The sequence below is a fragment of the Myxocyprinus asiaticus genome, chromosome 14, assembly GCF_019703515.2.
Source record: "Myxocyprinus asiaticus isolate MX2 ecotype Aquarium Trade chromosome 14, UBuf_Myxa_2, whole genome shotgun sequence".
Classification (NCBI taxonomy): domain Eukaryota; kingdom Metazoa; phylum Chordata; class Actinopteri; order Cypriniformes; family Catostomidae; genus Myxocyprinus; species Myxocyprinus asiaticus.
This window is the reverse complement of record NC_059357.1, coordinates 28945701-28964679: the sequence shown is the minus strand read 5'-3', so window position 1 is coordinate 28964679 and position 18979 is coordinate 28945701. Positions and strand designations below refer to the sequence as shown.

The 18979-nt window shown below is 36.0% G+C and overlaps 1 protein-coding gene across 2 annotated transcripts; it reads right to left on the bottom strand.

Moving 5' to 3' along the window:
- Positions 1 to 315: 315 nt before the first annotated feature.
- Positions 316 to 18045, bottom strand: LOC127451337 (coiled-coil domain-containing protein 97-like). 2 transcript variants are annotated; one of them, XM_051715931.1, is made up of 6 exons: positions 17637 to 18045; positions 8909 to 9088; positions 8490 to 8820; positions 1369 to 1608; positions 877 to 1000; positions 316 to 618 (listed from the first exon to the last, which is right to left on the bottom strand). In XM_051715931.1, exons 1-6 carry the CDS (start codon positions 17733 to 17735, stop codon positions 501 to 503), a joined length of 1092 nt encoding a protein of 363 aa, XP_051571891.1. In that variant the 5' UTR covers positions 17736 to 18045; the 3' UTR covers positions 316 to 500. The 2 variants fall into 2 exon arrangements, with proteins under 2 accessions (XP_051571891.1, XP_051571892.1); XM_051715932.1 differs by having other exon boundaries at positions 8909 to 9085.
- Between the last annotated feature and the right edge of the window lie 934 nt (positions 18046 to 18979).

The following is an 18979-nucleotide window of genomic DNA, read 5'->3' as shown; positions in this document are numbered from 1 at the left end:
CAACCCTGCAAGGTACACAACAGTACGGCATGAGCAGGCCGTACTTCCCTCACAGCCTATAAATTTGGCATCTCCCCTGACAATACTCCATTATTGGCAAATTAATAATTATTCACTGACACATGTATTAAATCAAGTGTTGTACACTTTTGTGCAACATAGGAAATTGGAATCTTGCGTTGTCAGCATGTGTTTTGCACTGCTTACCAAATACTCTTCAGGGGACAAATTTGATAGTCCTGTGTACAGCACGGCAAATGAAGTGAACCATCAGCTTTTTTGAACTAAACAGCTTCGGTCAGACCAGCAACTGGGTCTGGGTTACAATTAGAATTTATTAAATGTGTTCTCAACAACAGCTTAAAAAATATTTCTCTTTTTGGTCATCCCTTTAACACAAGCAAAATATCAAAATGAAAAACCTGAAAAGGAGTTTTAAAGAATTTACAGTAAATTAAATCAAATGTATTTTATTTGGAGATCATTCTGTACATGAAGGGCTACTGCATCATATCCTCTTCTTCTTCTTCCTCCTCCTCATCTTCATCAAAGTAACGCTCCTCTGCATCATGGCTTACAATATCAAGGTTAACATAATCTGGGTTCTCATCCACTTCACTGCAATGTGAATATTAACATGATTCAATTATTTAGAGCTGCCACAATGAATAAAATATTGGCTACGCTGAACAGTTAATATTGAATCTGTCAATACTACTGTTGTACTGAGCACTGGCAGAGCAGATATTCTTACTGTTGACTGACACAGTACACTAGTACACTGAATATAAAAATGAAATGGTCCTTGATTAAATTTTAGTGCTAATGAGATCTTAAAATTGGAGCAAGGCTAGGTGCAAAGTACTATTGTTTAACCTGTAGTTAAAGTCATCCTTTCCATCCAGGAATCGCTGATGCATTTGAGTCAGGAATTCTTCCCTCAGCATGGCTTTCTCTTCTGCATTTGGCTCCCACTCTGCCTGTCTGGGCTCATCAAAGTCTAAAACACAGAAATGCATGCATCCACAGAATCGCAGTTATGACTCATTCAGTGAGGACAAAGGGTGCCAGCCTCCCCACATTTTTAGCTTGCATCATTAGCTGATATTAAAATATATTCCAGTAATAGTCTAGCTATAGTTTTAACATCAGATAATATTTCACACTTTTTGCCCCTAAGTTGGCATGGTACGTCTTGACATTTCCACTCAAGCGTACTTGCTTGGCTCATCAATATTAATTAGGCTGCATGAATGGAAGATCTAGTATGGTTACCTGACAACATCAGCACAACCTAATTAATATTAATGAGTCATTGCCATGTCATGATGTCATATCTAGTCAGTCGGCAATTATGAGGACTCTCGCCTTCCTCCTCAGACTCCTCCATTGCACACTGCTCTCTCTCCTGCTCCTCCTCCAGACGGTTCTGGATCAGTCTCTCTTGGTAGGAGTTGATAAGCAGGTTAGCAAGTCCCCCTGGGCCGTTCCTCATTGCCTCCTCAGAGCGCTGAAAGATCTCCTCTTCACTGAGGTACTGACCTATGTACTGCTCGTACAGCAGAGGATCTCGCACACGCATCTGTTCCTCGCTGAAGTACTGGCCCTCTGCCGGGGGACAAAGATGCTGAGTTAGAGAAAAGTCTCTTCTGAGTAAAGGCCCAGATATACTTCATACGAAATCGAAGAATGAACAGGTGTGACGTCATTTAGAACAAAATCTGGCCAAAAAGAAAATGTTTTTGTGTTCGTTTCGGTGGCTCGTAACAGCTTGCATGGGCGAACTTTTAGGAAAACTTCTAAACGACTGCTAAACACCTTCTTACTGCCATTGGTCCACGTCATCGGTATGTGTGACCTGGTGTGCTGGTGAAAATGTACCTACATCTGTACGATCGTTCATGTAGAGAAACTTTCCAAGACCATGTCATGCGATTCTTTTGTTTTGTTTAATTAGTCTACAAAAGGAATCAAATCTACTCAAATACTCTAAAGTGCCCATTCACTCATGTGCCATCTGCAGAAGATATGCTTCTATCACCATTCTTTTGGCTTTATTCTGAATATTAACACTTTTGACAATAACAGAGTGTAACCAGAACATATTATGGCCACGTATAGAACATTAGAGCCATTAATTAAAAATGTAAACAAGACGAATTAAAATTTTTCTACTGTATATACACTGCCATTCAAACGTTTGGAGTCACTTGACTGAAATGTTTCTCATGATCTTAAAAATCTTTTGATCTGAAGGCATATGCTTAAATGTTTGAAATCAGTTTTGTAGACAAAAATATAATTGTGCCACCATATTAATTTATTTCATTATAAAACTAAAATTGTATTTAAAAAAAAAACAAAAAAATGTTTTTTTTTAAATGGATGACTTTGACCGAATAATACAGAAAAGCAGCCAATAAGTGCCCAACATAGATGGGAACTCCTTCAATACTGTTTAAAAAGCATCCCAGGGTGATACCTCAAGAAGTTGCTTGAGAAAATGTCAAGAGTACATGTCTGCAAATTCTAGGCAAAGGGTGACTACTTTGAAGATGCTAAAATTTAACATAGCTTTGATTTATTTTGGATATTTTTTTGTTGTTGTCATATTTCTGTTCTTCCATAGTTTTGATAACTTTACTATTATCCTTAGATGTGAAATATAATAATAATAATAATAAAGAATGAGTAAGTGACCCTAAACTTTTGACCGGTAGTGTATATATTACTTTAAATCATCAGCGAGTGGTTAAATCAGCTTCTTTTACTGACCTCATGTGAATTCTATTCATAGAATGAGGCATAAAGTCATTGATAACACATTTAAATGTCACAGTTTAGGTTTTACATGTAGCATCCTCATATTTAAATGCTCCTCTAAACGCCTTCCATAGCGGTGTGGCGGGTGTCTGAATGTTCGGAAACAGTGTACTGTTGCTCGGCTGTTTGGAACTTCTTTTTACCTCTGAACGAAGAATGAATAAAAAGTTCTCTGGAAGTTTATTGAGGCCTAAACACAAAATGCTTTTCATGACATAAGCATTACTTCAGCAAGTTCACATAGCGTTAAAAGGGCCATTTTTTTACTTGAATTCCCAAAGGAAAGCTTCAACACCAGTCCACACAAATTATATATGTAAACTAAATTGCAAAAATCATCCATAACTCATCATGGTATTGATGTCACGACTATGAGCACATTCACATTTGAATGCCCTAGTTTACATATCAAACAGAGGTAGAGGTATATATTGGTTTTACTGATTATTCTGTGCCAATAGTTGCTTTTTGGAACTCTCGATTATTTGTAAAAATCTATGCCGATAGTTACTGATAGTTTTTTTTATTCCTACGTGTTCTTCTGATAATTAAGGGTTTTAAACTGATGTGAGGGCATGCAAAAAAGCAACTATATGGAAACATTACTTGTCAGCACATACATTGTGTCTCCAACTTCAAATACAGTGTCTTGCAAAAGTATTCAGACCCCTGACCAATTCTCTCATAAAAATGGTACACTGAAATTTCATTCTGATTCATATTTCATTTTAAAACACTGGAACTCAAAATCAATTATTGTTAGGTGACATTGGTTTTATGTTGGGAAATATATATACACACACACACACACACACACACACACACACACACACACACACATATATAATATATATATAAATGCTCTGTGGAGCATTCCACAGAAGTTAGAAATAAAGTAATAAAAATGCATAGATTAGGGAAAGGGTACCAAATAATATCCACATTTTTGGATATCACAGTGAGCACAGTTGGATCAACAATCAGGAAGTGGAAGCTGCACCACACCACCCAGGCACTGCAAAGAAAAGGCCGTCCCTCAAAACTCAGCACTCTAACAAAAAGGAGACTTGTGAGAAAAGCCATAGAGAGGCTAACAATCACTTTGAAGGAGCTACAGAGTTCAGTGGCTGGGAGTTGAGTAATGGTGCACCAGTCAACCATATCAAGAGCACTGCATAATGCTGGCCTGTATGGGAGGGTGGCAAGAAAGAAGCCGTTACTCAAAAAGTACCATCTGAAAGCACGTCTGGAGTGACCCAGCTGTGATGTGGGAGAAGGTTTTGTGGTCAGATGAGACCAAGATAGAACTTTCTGGCCAAAACTCAAAGTGCTATGTGTGGCGCAAACCTAACACTTCCTATGCCTCAAGACACACCATTCCCTACAGTGAAGTATGGTGGTGACAGCATCATGCTGTGGGGATGCTTCTCATCAGAAGGGACTGGGCATCTTGTTAGAATTGAAGGAAGAATGGATGGAGCAAAATATAGGGAAATACTGCAAGAGAACCTGCTTCAGTCTGCTATAAAACTGAAGCTTGGGAGGAAATTCACCTTTCAGCATGACAATGATCCCAAGCACAAGGCCAAAGCAACATTGGAGTGGCTCAAGAACAAAAAGATAAATGTCCTACAGTGGCCCAGTCAAAGTCCTGATCTCAATCCTATTGAGAATCTGTGGCACTATTTGAAAATTGCAGTCCACAAGCGTCACCCAATCAACCTGAACAACCTGGAGCAAATCTGCCGAGAAGAATGGGCCAAAATCACTTAGTCACTGTGTGCAAAGCTGGTACATATGTACCCCAAAAGACTTAAAGCAGTTATTGCAGCAAAAGGTGGCTCAACCAAATATACAGGTGCATCTCAATAAATTAGAATGTCATGGAAAAGTTCATTTATTTCAGTAATTCAACTCAAATTGTGAAACTCGTGTATTAAATAAATTCAATGCACACAGACTGAAGTAGTTTAAGTCTTTGGTTCTTTTAATTGTGATGATTTTGGCTCACATTTAACAAAAACCCACCAATTCACTATCTCAAAAAATTAGAATATGGTGACATGCCAATCAGCTAATCAACTCAAAACACCTGCAAAGGTTTCCTGAGCCTTCAAAATGGTCTCTCAGTTTGGTTCACTAGGCTACACAATCATGGGGAAGACTGCTGATCTGACAGTTGTCCAGAAGACAATCATTGACACCCTTCACAAGGAGGGTAAGCCACAAGCCACATTGCCAAAGAAGCTGGCTGTTCACAGAGTGCTGTATCCAAGCATGTTAACAGAAAGTTGAGTGGAAGGAAAAAGTGTGGAAGAAAAAGATGCACAACCAACCAATCCTTATGAGGATTGTCAAGCAAAATCGATTCAAGAATTTGGGTGAACTTCACAAGGAATGGACTGAGGCTGGGGTCAAGGCATCAAGAACCACCACACACAGACGTGTCAAGGAATTTGGCTACAGTTGTCGTATTCCTCTTGTTAAGCCATTCCTGAACCACAGACAACGTTAGAGGCGTCTTACCTGGGCTAAGGAGAGGAAGAACTGGACTGTTGCCCAGTGGTCCAAAGTCCTCTTTTCAGATGAGAGCAAGTTTTGTATTTCATTTGGAAACCAAGGTCCTAGAGTCTGGAGGAAGGGTGGAGAAGCTCATAGCCCAAGTTGCTTGAAGTCCAGTGTTAAGTTTCCACAGTCTGTGATGATTTGGGGTGCAATGTCATCTGCTGGTGTTGGTCCATTGTGTTTTTTGAAAACCAAAGTCACTGCACCCATTTACCAAGAAATTTTGGAGCACTTCATGCTTCCTTCTGCTGACCAGCTTTTTAAAGATGCTGATTTCATTTTCCAGCAGGATTTGGCACCTGCCCACACTGCCAAAAGCACCAAAAGTTGGTTAAATGACCATGGTGTTGGTGTGCTTGACTGGCCAGCAAACTCACCAGACCTGAACCCCATAGAAAATCTATGGGGTATTGTCAAGAGGAAAATGAGAAACAAGAGACCAAAAAATGCAGATGAGCTGAAGGCCACTGTCAAAGAAACCTGGGCTTCCATACCACCTCAGCAGTGCCACAAACTGATCACCTCCATGCCACACCGAATTGAGGCAGTAATTAAAGCAAAAGGAGCCCCTACCAAGTATTGAGTACATATACAGTAAATGAACATACTGTATAGTGAATAATAATATATAGGCCATAAAAAGCATAATTTGATAAATATATATATATATTAAAAAAAGTATTGTAACGGAGCCAAGTCTCCATCATTTCAAAATAACAGTCCCCGGTGCGTTTCAGGCTTGTTTAGTGTTAAAAGTCCCACGTTATGCACACAATCAAATTTTTTCTGATTATTATTGGGATTTTGGTTGAAAAATAAAGTACGTCTGGGAATTTATTCATTTTGTACTCTGGCCTCCACGACTGTGCCGACTAACAAAATGTTCTAACATTCTATGAATTAGGGATGTGTGAAACGACTAGTCGACAAGTCTAAAAAAGAAAGAAACCCTCAGAAAACAGTGAAAAATATTGTATTTATGCAACCGATGCTAAATTCTGCTGAAAAAGGGGCCTTTATCTGCGACATGCTTGACTTGCATTATCATTGTTGTAGGCTACATTAAATATAAAACATGACACACATTCACTAAATCAACATTAGCGAATACAGGCATAATTATTGAAAACAACTGAATGAATAGTGCAGGACCAATAAACCAACCATAATAGCCTGTTCTAAACAGAAATCACCAAGTAAAAGTAACTTAATATATTAAAACAGTCAGGACATTGCTGAAAATAATTCACAGGTAGCCAAATCTACAAGAGAGAAAAAATGCACTGAAAAGGTGTGTGTATTTCACAAAGTGCATTAGCCTATGATCAAATATGACAGCTGTTCGGTTAAGAACGTTAACTAATAACAGTTACTGTGTAAAAAAAAGGGGCCTATGAGAAATGTACTATAACCCTAATGTATTGTTCTAAACATGATGTGCACATAGAATAAAATGGTTAAGTTAAGCAGTCAGCACATCGTTGAAAATAGCCTTCTTGATCAGCAGGGTAAAACTAATTTGCATACCTAGCCTAAAATAGTCATGTTCTAGGCTATTTACAAGCATACATTTTAGATGAGATTTTAGATTTTGCATTTTAGATGCAAAATTAACATGTCAAGGTCCGGTTAAAGACGGGACCTGACTCACCTGAGGTGATTATCCTATGCTTGAAAAAGCTTGCTTGGCAGGAAAAAAATAACTTGCAAGCACGCACAGATTTAAAGATTCAAATGTGAAAACTTCCATAGCGCCTTGCAAGCCAACGTTTTGGAAATCCGCTTCCCACACCACCACCGAAGTGATTTCCACAGCTACTTTGCTGGTCTTGCGAGAGGACATTTTCCTGTGCATGCCACGAGTGAGAGAGGAATGAAGCACGCACAGCCTGAGGTGAAATGAAACATTGTATACATCTGCTACAGATATCCTCTTCTAAAAAAAAAATCTATTTTTTTAATTATATTTAAAATGTGTAACATTAACATGACAGTAATTTAAGTGCAGCCTTTGTAATAATATGAAGCAAAATGTAAATGTGTAAAATTGCTGAACAGTTTAATGGGAAAAAATATTGACTGACTAGTAATTCCAGTGTCGACTAGCAGCCTCAGAACCGTTTAGTTGACTAGTCAACTAGTCTCGCTCATCCCTTCTATGAATCAGTTTTAAAAACAATCGCCTGGTTAATCAGACTTTCCACCACCTTAGTTATCATTATCAGCAAAATCCATAAGTTGACCTCTAATATCAATTATAGGTTTTCAACTTTTCCTGCCCTGATGAATGACAGCGTGAACTATGCTGGTAAAAAGGTCATTAACACATAGAGATCTTAAAGGTACATCCATACAATCCTTTTGTCAATGAACGTTTTTTTTATATCCTTTCTGTTCTTTACAGTCAGATGTTGTTAAAAACAACAAAAATAGAAACATTTAAATCTAGCACAAGTGCGTTAAAGAAGCCGTGCGACTCCTCGTTAATGTGCGCTCAATCAAAAATCACTGACGCTCAATGAACTGCCGGTATTCTTAAAGAGACAGTACTGTTTTAGCTCTTGTTCTAAAATTCAATCAAAATACTTGCAAATAGCATGTAAACAATAAACATGTAACAATATATATGTGCAATATAAAATATGCAATTTCAATACATTATATTTATTGATGGAATACATGGAATTTGTACATTTTTAAAAAGTTAAAATGTGACCAAAATGATGAAAAACTTTTTGGTAAAAAAAATAAATAAAAAAAAATATTTCATAATGCACCTAGTTAGAAGGTCCCCCTGTATGATTAACAGCATTAGCTGAGAGACCATTTCTTTCATATGTAAGCAAAATGTACATTATAACTAAAATATACCCATATGAATAGGAATAAAAATGAAATCAAATTGAGAGCTTGTAAATAGGAATCGAATCCAATCGGAAAATCTGTATCAATACCTAGCCCTAATAGGGAGGGTGGGAAATGGTCATGTAAAACTAAATTATAACTGTTTTGGTGCCACAAAAGTGTAGAATGTGGCTCCTTTAACTGCAAGGGTCATTTGATTTGAGAAAACTCCAGATTCTATTACAACCTGTGCTTACCCTTCTGAAGGGCACGAAGAGCTGCGTAACGATTGTTACGGATCCTTGTCCGGTTGGCTGTGCCGGATGCCCGCCTCTGAATTTCCTTGCAGTAATACTGAGCCCTGCAGTCACAACTCAGGTGAGAGAAAGCCTCTATGTACTCTGGTTTCAGATGGGCCTGATAACGCTCTAAAAAGACTAAGGGCTTGGATATGTACTGTTCCATAAGGACCTCCATCTTCTCCTCTACAGTCAACTCTGGTTCTCCCAGCTGTTGGCTTTTCACTGGACTCCCACTGGCTGCTATAATCTCTATCATGGCTACTGCTAGACTGCTGGATAATTCACCCTGAGAAACACAAGCAGAGTCAACAAGGAGTGCAACATTGTAAGAATCGTGAATAATTTTACATGAGCTCAACTCAAGTTCATCTCACCTTTAGGTTCGGAGAGACTGGGCAACCTACACCTGTCCCAGATCCAGAGTTGTAGGTGGATTGACCCTCTTTAACATGAGTCTTAGCAGGACATCTATCTTCAGGTGTAGGTTCATCGCATTTGGCAGACGTTACAGGTTTTATGCATGGCTCGATTTCTCCCCACATTACTGTATTCTGCTGCCGAAAGGAGTGTCAACAGGGATATGCAAAGGGTTAGAAACATTTCAGGGCGATTCTCAAGAAAGCTGTCAAGAAAATGACCTGGTTCTATTTTACTCAAAATCAAATAACGAACAACTAACCTTGCACACCTGAAAAGTAACAGATAGGACACAAGCTGTAGCAAAATCAATGAAAAAGAAAAAATCCTGCACACTAGCTTAGCTTGCAAAGAGTATTACAAAATGTATTTATGGCAACGTTTCAATCACACAACCTTCTTCAGGCATTTTGACAAAGGTTGTGTGACCGAAATGTTACCATAAATACATTTTTTAATACTCTTAGCAAGCTAAGCTAGTGTGCGGGATATTGTATTTTTCATTGACTCAAAATCAAATAGAAATTGAAAACAAATTTTAGGGCCATTAACATTTTTAACATGGCATTATTTTAATGACAGTTTCACACATTTTAACCCCCAATTATCATTACCGCACTGCGAAAAAAAATATTTCATTATATTAATAAAATATATTATTTCAATTGTAAAGTATTTTTACATCATAGAAGTATTCTCTTGGTACTGCCTTTAATTTGAGATTATTTTAATTAAAAAGTAATTGTACAACAGAATCTTTCTTACTGTAATACAGTAATTTAATGACTGTTACTGTAACTGAAATTAGTGGGTCAAATCTGCTTAAAGGAAAAGTTCATCCAAAAGAGAAAATTCTCTCATCATCTACTCACCCTCATGCCATCCCAAGACTTACTTTCTTCTGCTGAACATGACCTACAGAGTTGAGATATTCTTCTAACAATCTTTGTTTCATTCAATGCAAGTGAATGGAGTACCAAAATTTTGAAGCTCGAAAATCACATAAAGGTAGCATTAAAGTAATCCATAAGACTCCAGTGGTTAAATCCATCTCTTCAGAAGTGATATAATAGGTGTGGATGAGAAATGGAACAATATTTAAGTCCTTTTTTACTGTAAATCTTCGGGTTCAATACAAGTTAAGCTCAATTGACAGCATTTGTGGCATAATGTTGATTACCACAAAAAAAAATTTCGACTCGTCCTTCCTGCAAAAAAAAAAAAAAAAAGCAAAAATCGAGGTTACAGTGAGGCTCCATTCACTGGCCCCATTCACAATGGAAGTGAATGGGGCCAATTTTTTTGGAAATTTGAAGTGAAATGTGAAGCCTATAATTTTGACTTGAGTGAAATTTAAGATGACATTTATTTGATGAATATAAAACAGAAATGTAAAGTCTCTCTTTGGCGTAAGCCCCATCTGGCGGTCCCAAGAAGTTGTACTCGGAACCGTCATATCCTGCCGGAGATAGGAGGCAGGGGCGAGGAGCCTACCACCGTGCAGGACGGTACTCAACCTGTGGTGGTGGGGTGGTGGAGGTTGCCGTGTTAGCACACTGAAACAGCAATGTGATAGATTGTGAGCAGACTTATAAAGCATTGGCTTACATGTTATTGGCTAGGAGTTACCTAGCTAATGATGTACAGCTGCTAGTCTTCCTGCTAGAACTACACTGCGCTTACATTAATTAATTATTCTGTTAAAACTTGTGTATTATTTGAGCTGTAAAGTTGTTTAAATTGCCATTTTTACAGTCATTTTAGGGTTTGTTGATATTACAACTAGTGCCGCAACAACGATCGATAATGGAAATCATCGAATTTCCTTATGGATTAGTTGGATATATGCCGCGAGCACGGAGAAGCTCCGTCAGTGACGTCACTTTACAACTCAGTGAAAAATGTATTGCATGATGAAACTCATTTAAAAAAACAACGACCAGCTAAAGCGGGAAAAACACGACCCAAGTTGTCCAGCGCACGAGAGCAGTTTATAAACACTTCAAAGAAGATCATAATAAGCATACAGTTTTATGTGTGGAGCGGTTGCTGCATCAGATGCGTTGAAAAAGGGCTTGTGCTGTTTCATGCAATTAAGAGTTGTTTCTCTCCAGCACATGACTTATATTTCACTGCTATTTTCTGTTTTATGATGTAAACATGTTATGAATTCAAAATCAGGCACGTCTCTGATAAACCTCACTGAGCAAGCGAGCGTGCACATCAATCAAACCGATTGCAATGGAGAAAGGGAGCGCAATCATTTTGATTAAACCGCGCTTTCAGTTTTTCAACGTAATTGTGCAGCTTTCATTGATGTCACGCTGATGTCTCAGAGGTCAAAGTATGTGGTTTAAAGTGTTTTTCTCATCATGTGAGCACATGTAAATACAATGAGCACCGGGATGAGACTTTTCAGTGCGAGAGTGAAATCTGCACTGCGTTTACAGATGACTGTACTCTATTAAACTGTATATAATGCTTAATATAATGTATAATAATGCTAAGGGTCCAGATATTTGATCGTCCTGATCATGCCAAATGTAATGTCTGATTCCACCAGTAAACTATGGCAAACACTATTTTACTGGATAAACATACACATATTTTTGAAAAGAATAATTTAGAAAAATGTAATCAGCGACAATACTATTTTAAAACATACAATATGAATTTAAAATACTTACAATGTATGTAACCAGTGACAGTTTACAAGCATATGTATCTAACATAATTATGAATTTTTCAGCTTGGTGTCACCATTGCCCTCTGCTGGGCTGATTTTTTGTCCCACTCCTGATGGATCATTTTACTCTTTAACCCTTTCAGGCACAGTAGTTAGTTACTGTGTGAAACCACCTCTTCTTTTTTTCATTTATAGTTTTGTGTAAGAGTTTAAAGTAGGAATATTTCTATTTTGTGAAAATATTTGATGTTGTTTAGCGTAAGAAAAAGAAAGTAGTACACAGGAAGTGATGTAATAGCTGTAGTTTCTCTGCAAAGTTGGGTCCTCATGGTTGATGAGGGTGTTCCTCAAATTCTGCTTACCGCTTCAATGTGGGCATTTTTTTTTTTTTTTTTACACAAACCCTGTAAGTTTTATTGAAGAGAATGAGAATTTGTAAAAAATTATTATAAAATTATCCAATAAATTAATATTATTAGGTCAAATGTGGTGGTTTTGCACAGTAACAACTATGCATTTATGCAAAATAGATTGTCACATGGACAAAACATTGTGGTTATTTACAGTAACCACCGTGCAAATACAGAAAACACAAAATCACATTAAAAATGGTTCTGCTTTCTTTTTTTTTTTTTTTTTAGAGAGCCATACCATCAGGTTCTTCAAGTAGTGAGAGAGTGCAGTGAAGAAGATGATGAGGAAGAGCTGAATAGTGATAGAATGCAGGGAGATGGAGGCAGTGATACTGTGAGAAGGGATGGAGATCAGGGAAGTGATACTGTGAGTAGATCGGGATGGAGATCAGGGAAGTGATACTGTGAGTAGGGATGGAGATCAGGGAATTGATACTGTGAGTAGATCGGGATGGAGATCAGGGAAGTGATACTGTGAGTAGATCGGGATGGAGATCAGGGAAGTGATACTGTGAGTAGATCGGGATGGAGATCAGGGAAGTGATACTGTGAGTAGATCGGGATGGAGATCAGGGAAGTGATACTGTGAGTAGATCGGGATGGAGATTAGGGAAGTGATACTTGAGTAGGAATGGAGATCAGGGAAGTGATACTGTGAGTAGGGATGGAGATCAGGGAAGTGATACTGTGAGTAGGGATGGAGATCAGTGAAGTGATACTGTGAGTAGATTGGGATGGAGATTAGAGAAGTGATACTGTGAGTAGATTGGGATGGAGATTAGGGAAGTGATACTGTGAGTAGATTGGGATGGAGATTAGGGAAGTGATACTGTGAGTAGATTGGGATGGAGATTAGAGAAGTGATACTGTGAGTAGATTGGGATGGAGATTAGAGAAGTGATACTGTGAGTAGATTGGGATGGAGATTAGGGAAGTGATACTGTGAGTAGGGATGGAGATCAGTGAAGTGATACTGTGAGTAGGGATGGAGATCAGTGAAGTGATACTGTGAGTAGGGATGGAGATCAGGTAAGTGATACTGTGAGTAGATTGGGATGGAGATCAGTGAAGTGATACTGTGAGTAGATTGGGATGGAGATCAGTGAAGTGATACTGTGAGTAGGGATGGAGATCAGGTAAGTGATACTGTGAGTAGGGATGGAGATCAGGGAAGTGATACTGTGAGTAGGGATGGAGATCAGGGAAGTGATACTGTGAGTAGGGATGGAGATCAGGGAAGTGATACTGTGAGTAGGGATGGAGATCAGGGAAGTGATACTGTGAGTAGGGATGGAGATCAGAATACTGTTGAAGATCAGGTGAGTGAACACAGAGCTGAATTTGAAGGGTTGAAGCAAAACATATGGCAGTGAAATAAAGATGCAGTGACCATTCTTATCCCTGAATGGCAATCAACATACTCATGGGTGTTAAAAAAAAATCACAGTTGTATCGAGACTACTGTTCCTCCCATGCAGAGATGTGAGAAACATACATCTCTTCTCTGATGTCATCTCTAGCCCTTTATTGTGCAGTGGTTACTTGCTGAAATCACCTAAAAAAAATTACCTTTGACCCAAACCCTAAAAAAATCTGACCCCACACTGGTTTTGTTGTGATGGTTTGTAACATGTTCTTGACCAAAAAAAAAAAAAAAAAATTATGTTTAAAATAGTTTCTGTGTCTGAGCATGAAAGGGTTAATGAACAGTAATTTTTGTTCTACAACATTTTACAAGTAATGAAAGGAACTGTTTTGCATATGTATTGAAAGTAATAATAATAATGAATTCAAACTGAACTTTTCATGATTCAGGCTTTGTTAAAAGTTTTGTGAGAATACAGAATCATGAATCCAGTAATTTAAATCGAAACAAATCCTTAAGCCCTTTATCATTTCTGTTTTTTAAGAAATCATATTTGAATAAAATACAGGAAATACTTTTTTTTTTTTTTGTTTATCAGATTAATCGAAGAAATAATCAAAGATTTATCGACTATCAAAATAATTATTAGTTGCAGCTTTAATTACATCATTGTGGTAATGAAGTTGTAAAATGTACTCACACTAAAATCATGTTTACACACATATTGTTTATGTCTTGTGGCTATACTTTTGAAACAGTGAGTATTTTAATGTAAAAAAAAAATCCCCGTTCACTTCCATTGTAAGTGCCTCACTGTAACCTCGATTTTTGCTTTTTTGGAATGAGTCAAAATGAATGTTTGTGGTAATCAACATTATGACACAAATGCTTATGATTGATCTTAACTTGTATTGATCCCTGAATAATCCTTTGAATACTGATTAGAGCCCAACCAATATGGGATTTATGAGACCAATACCAGTTTTAGAGGGGGAAAATTCACAGAAACTATGTGGATATTTTTCTATGTGGATTGTGCACGATTTTGCACCGATATGACTATGCAAAGGTACTCAGATGGCTGCTTTCTTAAACAAATATTTTTATCAAAGAATATTTGACATTATTATTATACACTGTCAACAAATTCTAGAAATGAACACTGAGAAAATAAAGAATAAATACAAATACAATAAATAACTAAATAAAAATCAGAAATGTATGTTTTCAGTATCAGTCAGTTGCTGACCATTTAAATAAAGAATAAATAAAAATACAATAAATAGCTAAATAAACATCAGTACTGTTTAGTATCAGTCAATTGCTGACCATTTATATAAAGAATAAATACAAATACAATAAATAGTTAAATAAACATCAGTACTGTTTAGTATCAGTAAATTGCTGACCATTAAAATAAAGAATACATTAAAATAAAATAAATAGCTAAATAAACATCAGTATTACTGTTTAGTATCAGTCAAATGCTGACCATTAAAATAAAGAATAAATTCAAATAAAATAAATAGCTAAATAAACATCAGTATTACTGTTTAGTATCAGTCAAATGCTGACCATTAAAATAAAGAATACATTAAAATAAAATAAATAGCTAAATAAACATCAGTACTGTTTAGTATCAGTCAAATGCTGACCATTAAAACAAAGAATAAATAAAAATAAAATAAATAGCTAAATAAACATCAGTACTGTTTAGTATCAGTCAAATGCTGACCATTAAAATAAAGAATAAATAAAAATAAAATAAATAGCTAAATAAACATCAGTAGTACTGTTTAGTATCAGTCAAATGCTGACCATTAAAATAAAGAATACATTAAAATAAAATAAATAGCTAAATAAACATCAGTATTACTGTTTAGTATCAGTCAAATGCTGACCATTAAAATAAAGAATAAATTCAAATAAAATAAATAGCTAAATAAACATCAGTACTGTTTAGTATCAGTCAAATACTGACCATTAAAATAAAGAATAAATAAAAATAAAATAAATAGCTAAATAAACATCAGTACTCTTTAGTATCAGTCAAATGCTGACCATTAAAATAAAGAATAAATAAAAATAAAATAAATAGCTAAATAAACATCAGTATTACTGTTTAGTATCAGTCAAATGCTGACCTTAAAATAAGAATAAATAAAAATAAAACAAATAGCTAAATAAACATCAGTATTACTGTTTAGTATCAGTCAAATGCTGACCTTAAAATAAGAATAAATAAAAATAAAATAAATAGCTAAATAAACATCAGTATTACTGTTTAGTATCAGTCAAATGCTGACCTTAAAATAAGAATAAATAAAAATAAAACAAATAGCTAAATAAACATCAGTATTACTGTTTAGTATCAGTCAAATGCTGACCTTAAAATAAGAATAAATAAAAATAAAATAAATAGCTAAATAAACATCAATACTGTTTAGTATCAGTCAATTGCTGACTATTAAAATAAAGAATAAATAAAAATAAAATAAATAGCTAAATAAACATCAGTATTACTGTTTAGTATCAGTCAAATGCTGACCATTTAAATAATAAATAAAAATAAAATAAATAGCTAAATAAACATCAGTATTACTGTTTAGTATCAGTCAAATGCTGACCTTAAAATAAGAATAAATAAAAATAAAACAAATAGCTAAATAAACATCAGTATTACTGTTTAGTATCAGTCAAATGCTGACCTTAAAATAAGAATAAATAAAAATAAAATAAATAGCTATATAAACATCAGTATTACTGTTTAGTATCAGTCAAATGCTGACCTTAAAATAAGAATAAATAAAAATAAAACAAATAGCTAAATAAACATCAGTAGTACTGTTTAGTATCAGTCAAATGCTGACCATTTAAATAAAGAATAAATAAAAATAAAACAAACAGCTAAATAAACATCAGTATTACTGTTTAGTATCAGTCAAATGCTGACTATATTAATACTGGTGAGTAAAGAAAAACAGCGGCAGCAGTGTTACACCATATTCTGCTATACAAGTTCAGGGGAAACTTTCAATGGTGGAAAACCAGATTTTTAAATATTACATTTTATAAATGCAACGACTGGAATTGTTCGGTTGAAGGGGGTACCAAACTGTGAATCCTGAACAAAACAGTTTGGTGAATACATGTTTACTCATTAACTTCCACTCAGCTGACACACAATGAAAGTAGTTACGTGATTAGCTAGTTAGCTGTAAGCTCGTCGTCACGGAGAGTAAAAGAGGACTTTATTTACTTTCCAGCGTTGCGTCTCACCAACTAGGTAACAACATAGCGTGAAATCAACACTCAACAGACACAATCCACCACTGCACCGTTGTCTATTGGGCTGCAAAAAGATGCTCTGATGTTTACCTTTCAATCTGCTACATTACTGACTGCTCTGACAAACTATAGCTGGCTAACATAGCAAACAATAGCAAAGATAAACATGAGTGACATTGTTGTCAGGGACAGGGTTAATGTTAATTTAGTTATAGAATATGATGGGGTCATTGTTTATTAACTTTCCGATATGTATTTCACAAACTAGTTAGCAATTTACCATGACACAGCTGAACTCCGCCCTGTCTGCAGAGCCACCGTCAGTTCAGCTCAGTAAACAATGGAGACAGAGCATGCTCTGCTGGACAAACTATGTAATGACACCAATTTTAAAGCATTGTGTCCTGAATTATATGTTCTGAAAAAATGTTTGGTAAACATTTATGGTGATACGATATATCGTTGAAAGGCTAATATTGATCTGTTTCTAACCCACACTTATCATATCACTTCTGAAGATTTGGATTGAACCACTGGAGTGTACAGATTAATGTTATGCTGCTTTTATGTGCTTTTTAGAGCTTCAAAGTCTAAAAAGCACATTCACTTGCATTGTATGGACTTACAGAGCTGAAATATTCTTCTAAAAATCTTTTTTTGTGTTCTGCAGAAGAAAAAGTCATACACATCTGGGATGGCATTAGGGTAAGTAAATGATGAGAGAATTTTCATTTTTGGGTGAACTATTTCTTTCAGTTTCCTGTAAGTAATGTCACAATAATTTCTTTATAAAAAAATGTATAATTTAATATTTTTTATTTATTTATTTGGGCTTAAATGTGAGCAGGACATTTTCTTGACAGGTTTTGTGAGAATCACCCTTCTGGATTTACATGAGCTGAACAAAAGTCTTTGATGATACCTCACCTTACCTTTATTTTTGGGGAGTCATGGCACCTCGCACCTGTCCCAGACCTGAAAGTGGTTTGACCCTCATTGGGTTTAGAGCATGGCTCGATTTCACCCCACATTTCTGTTTTTCGCCTGATAAGAGTTTTGTTGCTAACTGCTGCTTATCTATAACTATATATCGAGCTGTGTCTGTCTGTTCTGTAAATTTAATCTGTCAAAGTTACAAACGTTAATGTGAGATACATTTCGTGACTCTGTGACTACAGCTATATAACAAAGAACCATGGAGTTACATTTACAGTAGTTAATAACATTTACGACGTATTCGTTCCTCTAGATAAACTAATTATAGATAGCCCCTTTTAATAGTTCAAAATACGTTCCGCCCATCAGTACAGTCACTCGGTCTGTTCCGTGTGAAACATTGTCAAGTCAACTGAGTTCCGCTTATTCCTGCGTGTTTATATTCCGCGTCTTCCAGCAGATGGCGCTGAAACTCCAGTAGAGCCACAGCGATATGCGTGTGCCAACACCCACTGCATTTGACTGTTTGTAATCCTAAACCCTGAAATAAATCTGCCAGCGAAACAGCTGTTTTAAAGATCTTTGAATAACATTACTTTAAAATTAGTTATTCTTATGAGTATCTGCATAATAACCAGACAGGTAAATTCTGAACAACAAGTGAACACTTTAAAAAACGTACCATGCTAATGCAGTTTCACAGTTACTACATTTGTTACTACAGTAAAATTGTGTTAACTTGGTGATAGACCTTAGTCAAAGTAATGCCATATTTAATTTTTGAAGGGAATGAAAATGAGGCCGTAAGGGATATAGACTGCACTGTATATATCTGTATAAAGGTCTTATATGCCAGCTAATTTTCATAACTTGTGTTTTCTGGAGTTTTTTCTGGAGTACCGAATTTTTTGGAAAGATGTTGCTTTTTCAGTGTTTTGTCAGCTGAACGACCAACACCAATTTAAACAACAGGACAGCCCATGGAAGAGACTGTATGAGACCATCAAAAATTAAATATAGCACAAATTATATTATATATATAGACACACACTGCTTTTAAACTTTTATGGTGCTTTCTATCCATTTTGTAGTTTGACAGCCCTGATTCCTAATCACTTTTGTTGTATAGAAAAGAGCAGCATGAACATTCTTCAAAATGTATCCTTAATGTTCCACAGAAGAAAGTAAGTCATACAGGTTTAGAGGACATGATGATAGAATTGTAATTCTGGGTGAACTGTCTCCTTATTTTAAAAATATACTATGCAAATAAAACCCCGAAGGCCCCTTTCTCTGTAAGGTTGACACACTTGCATTATATTGATTTTGGGGAATGATG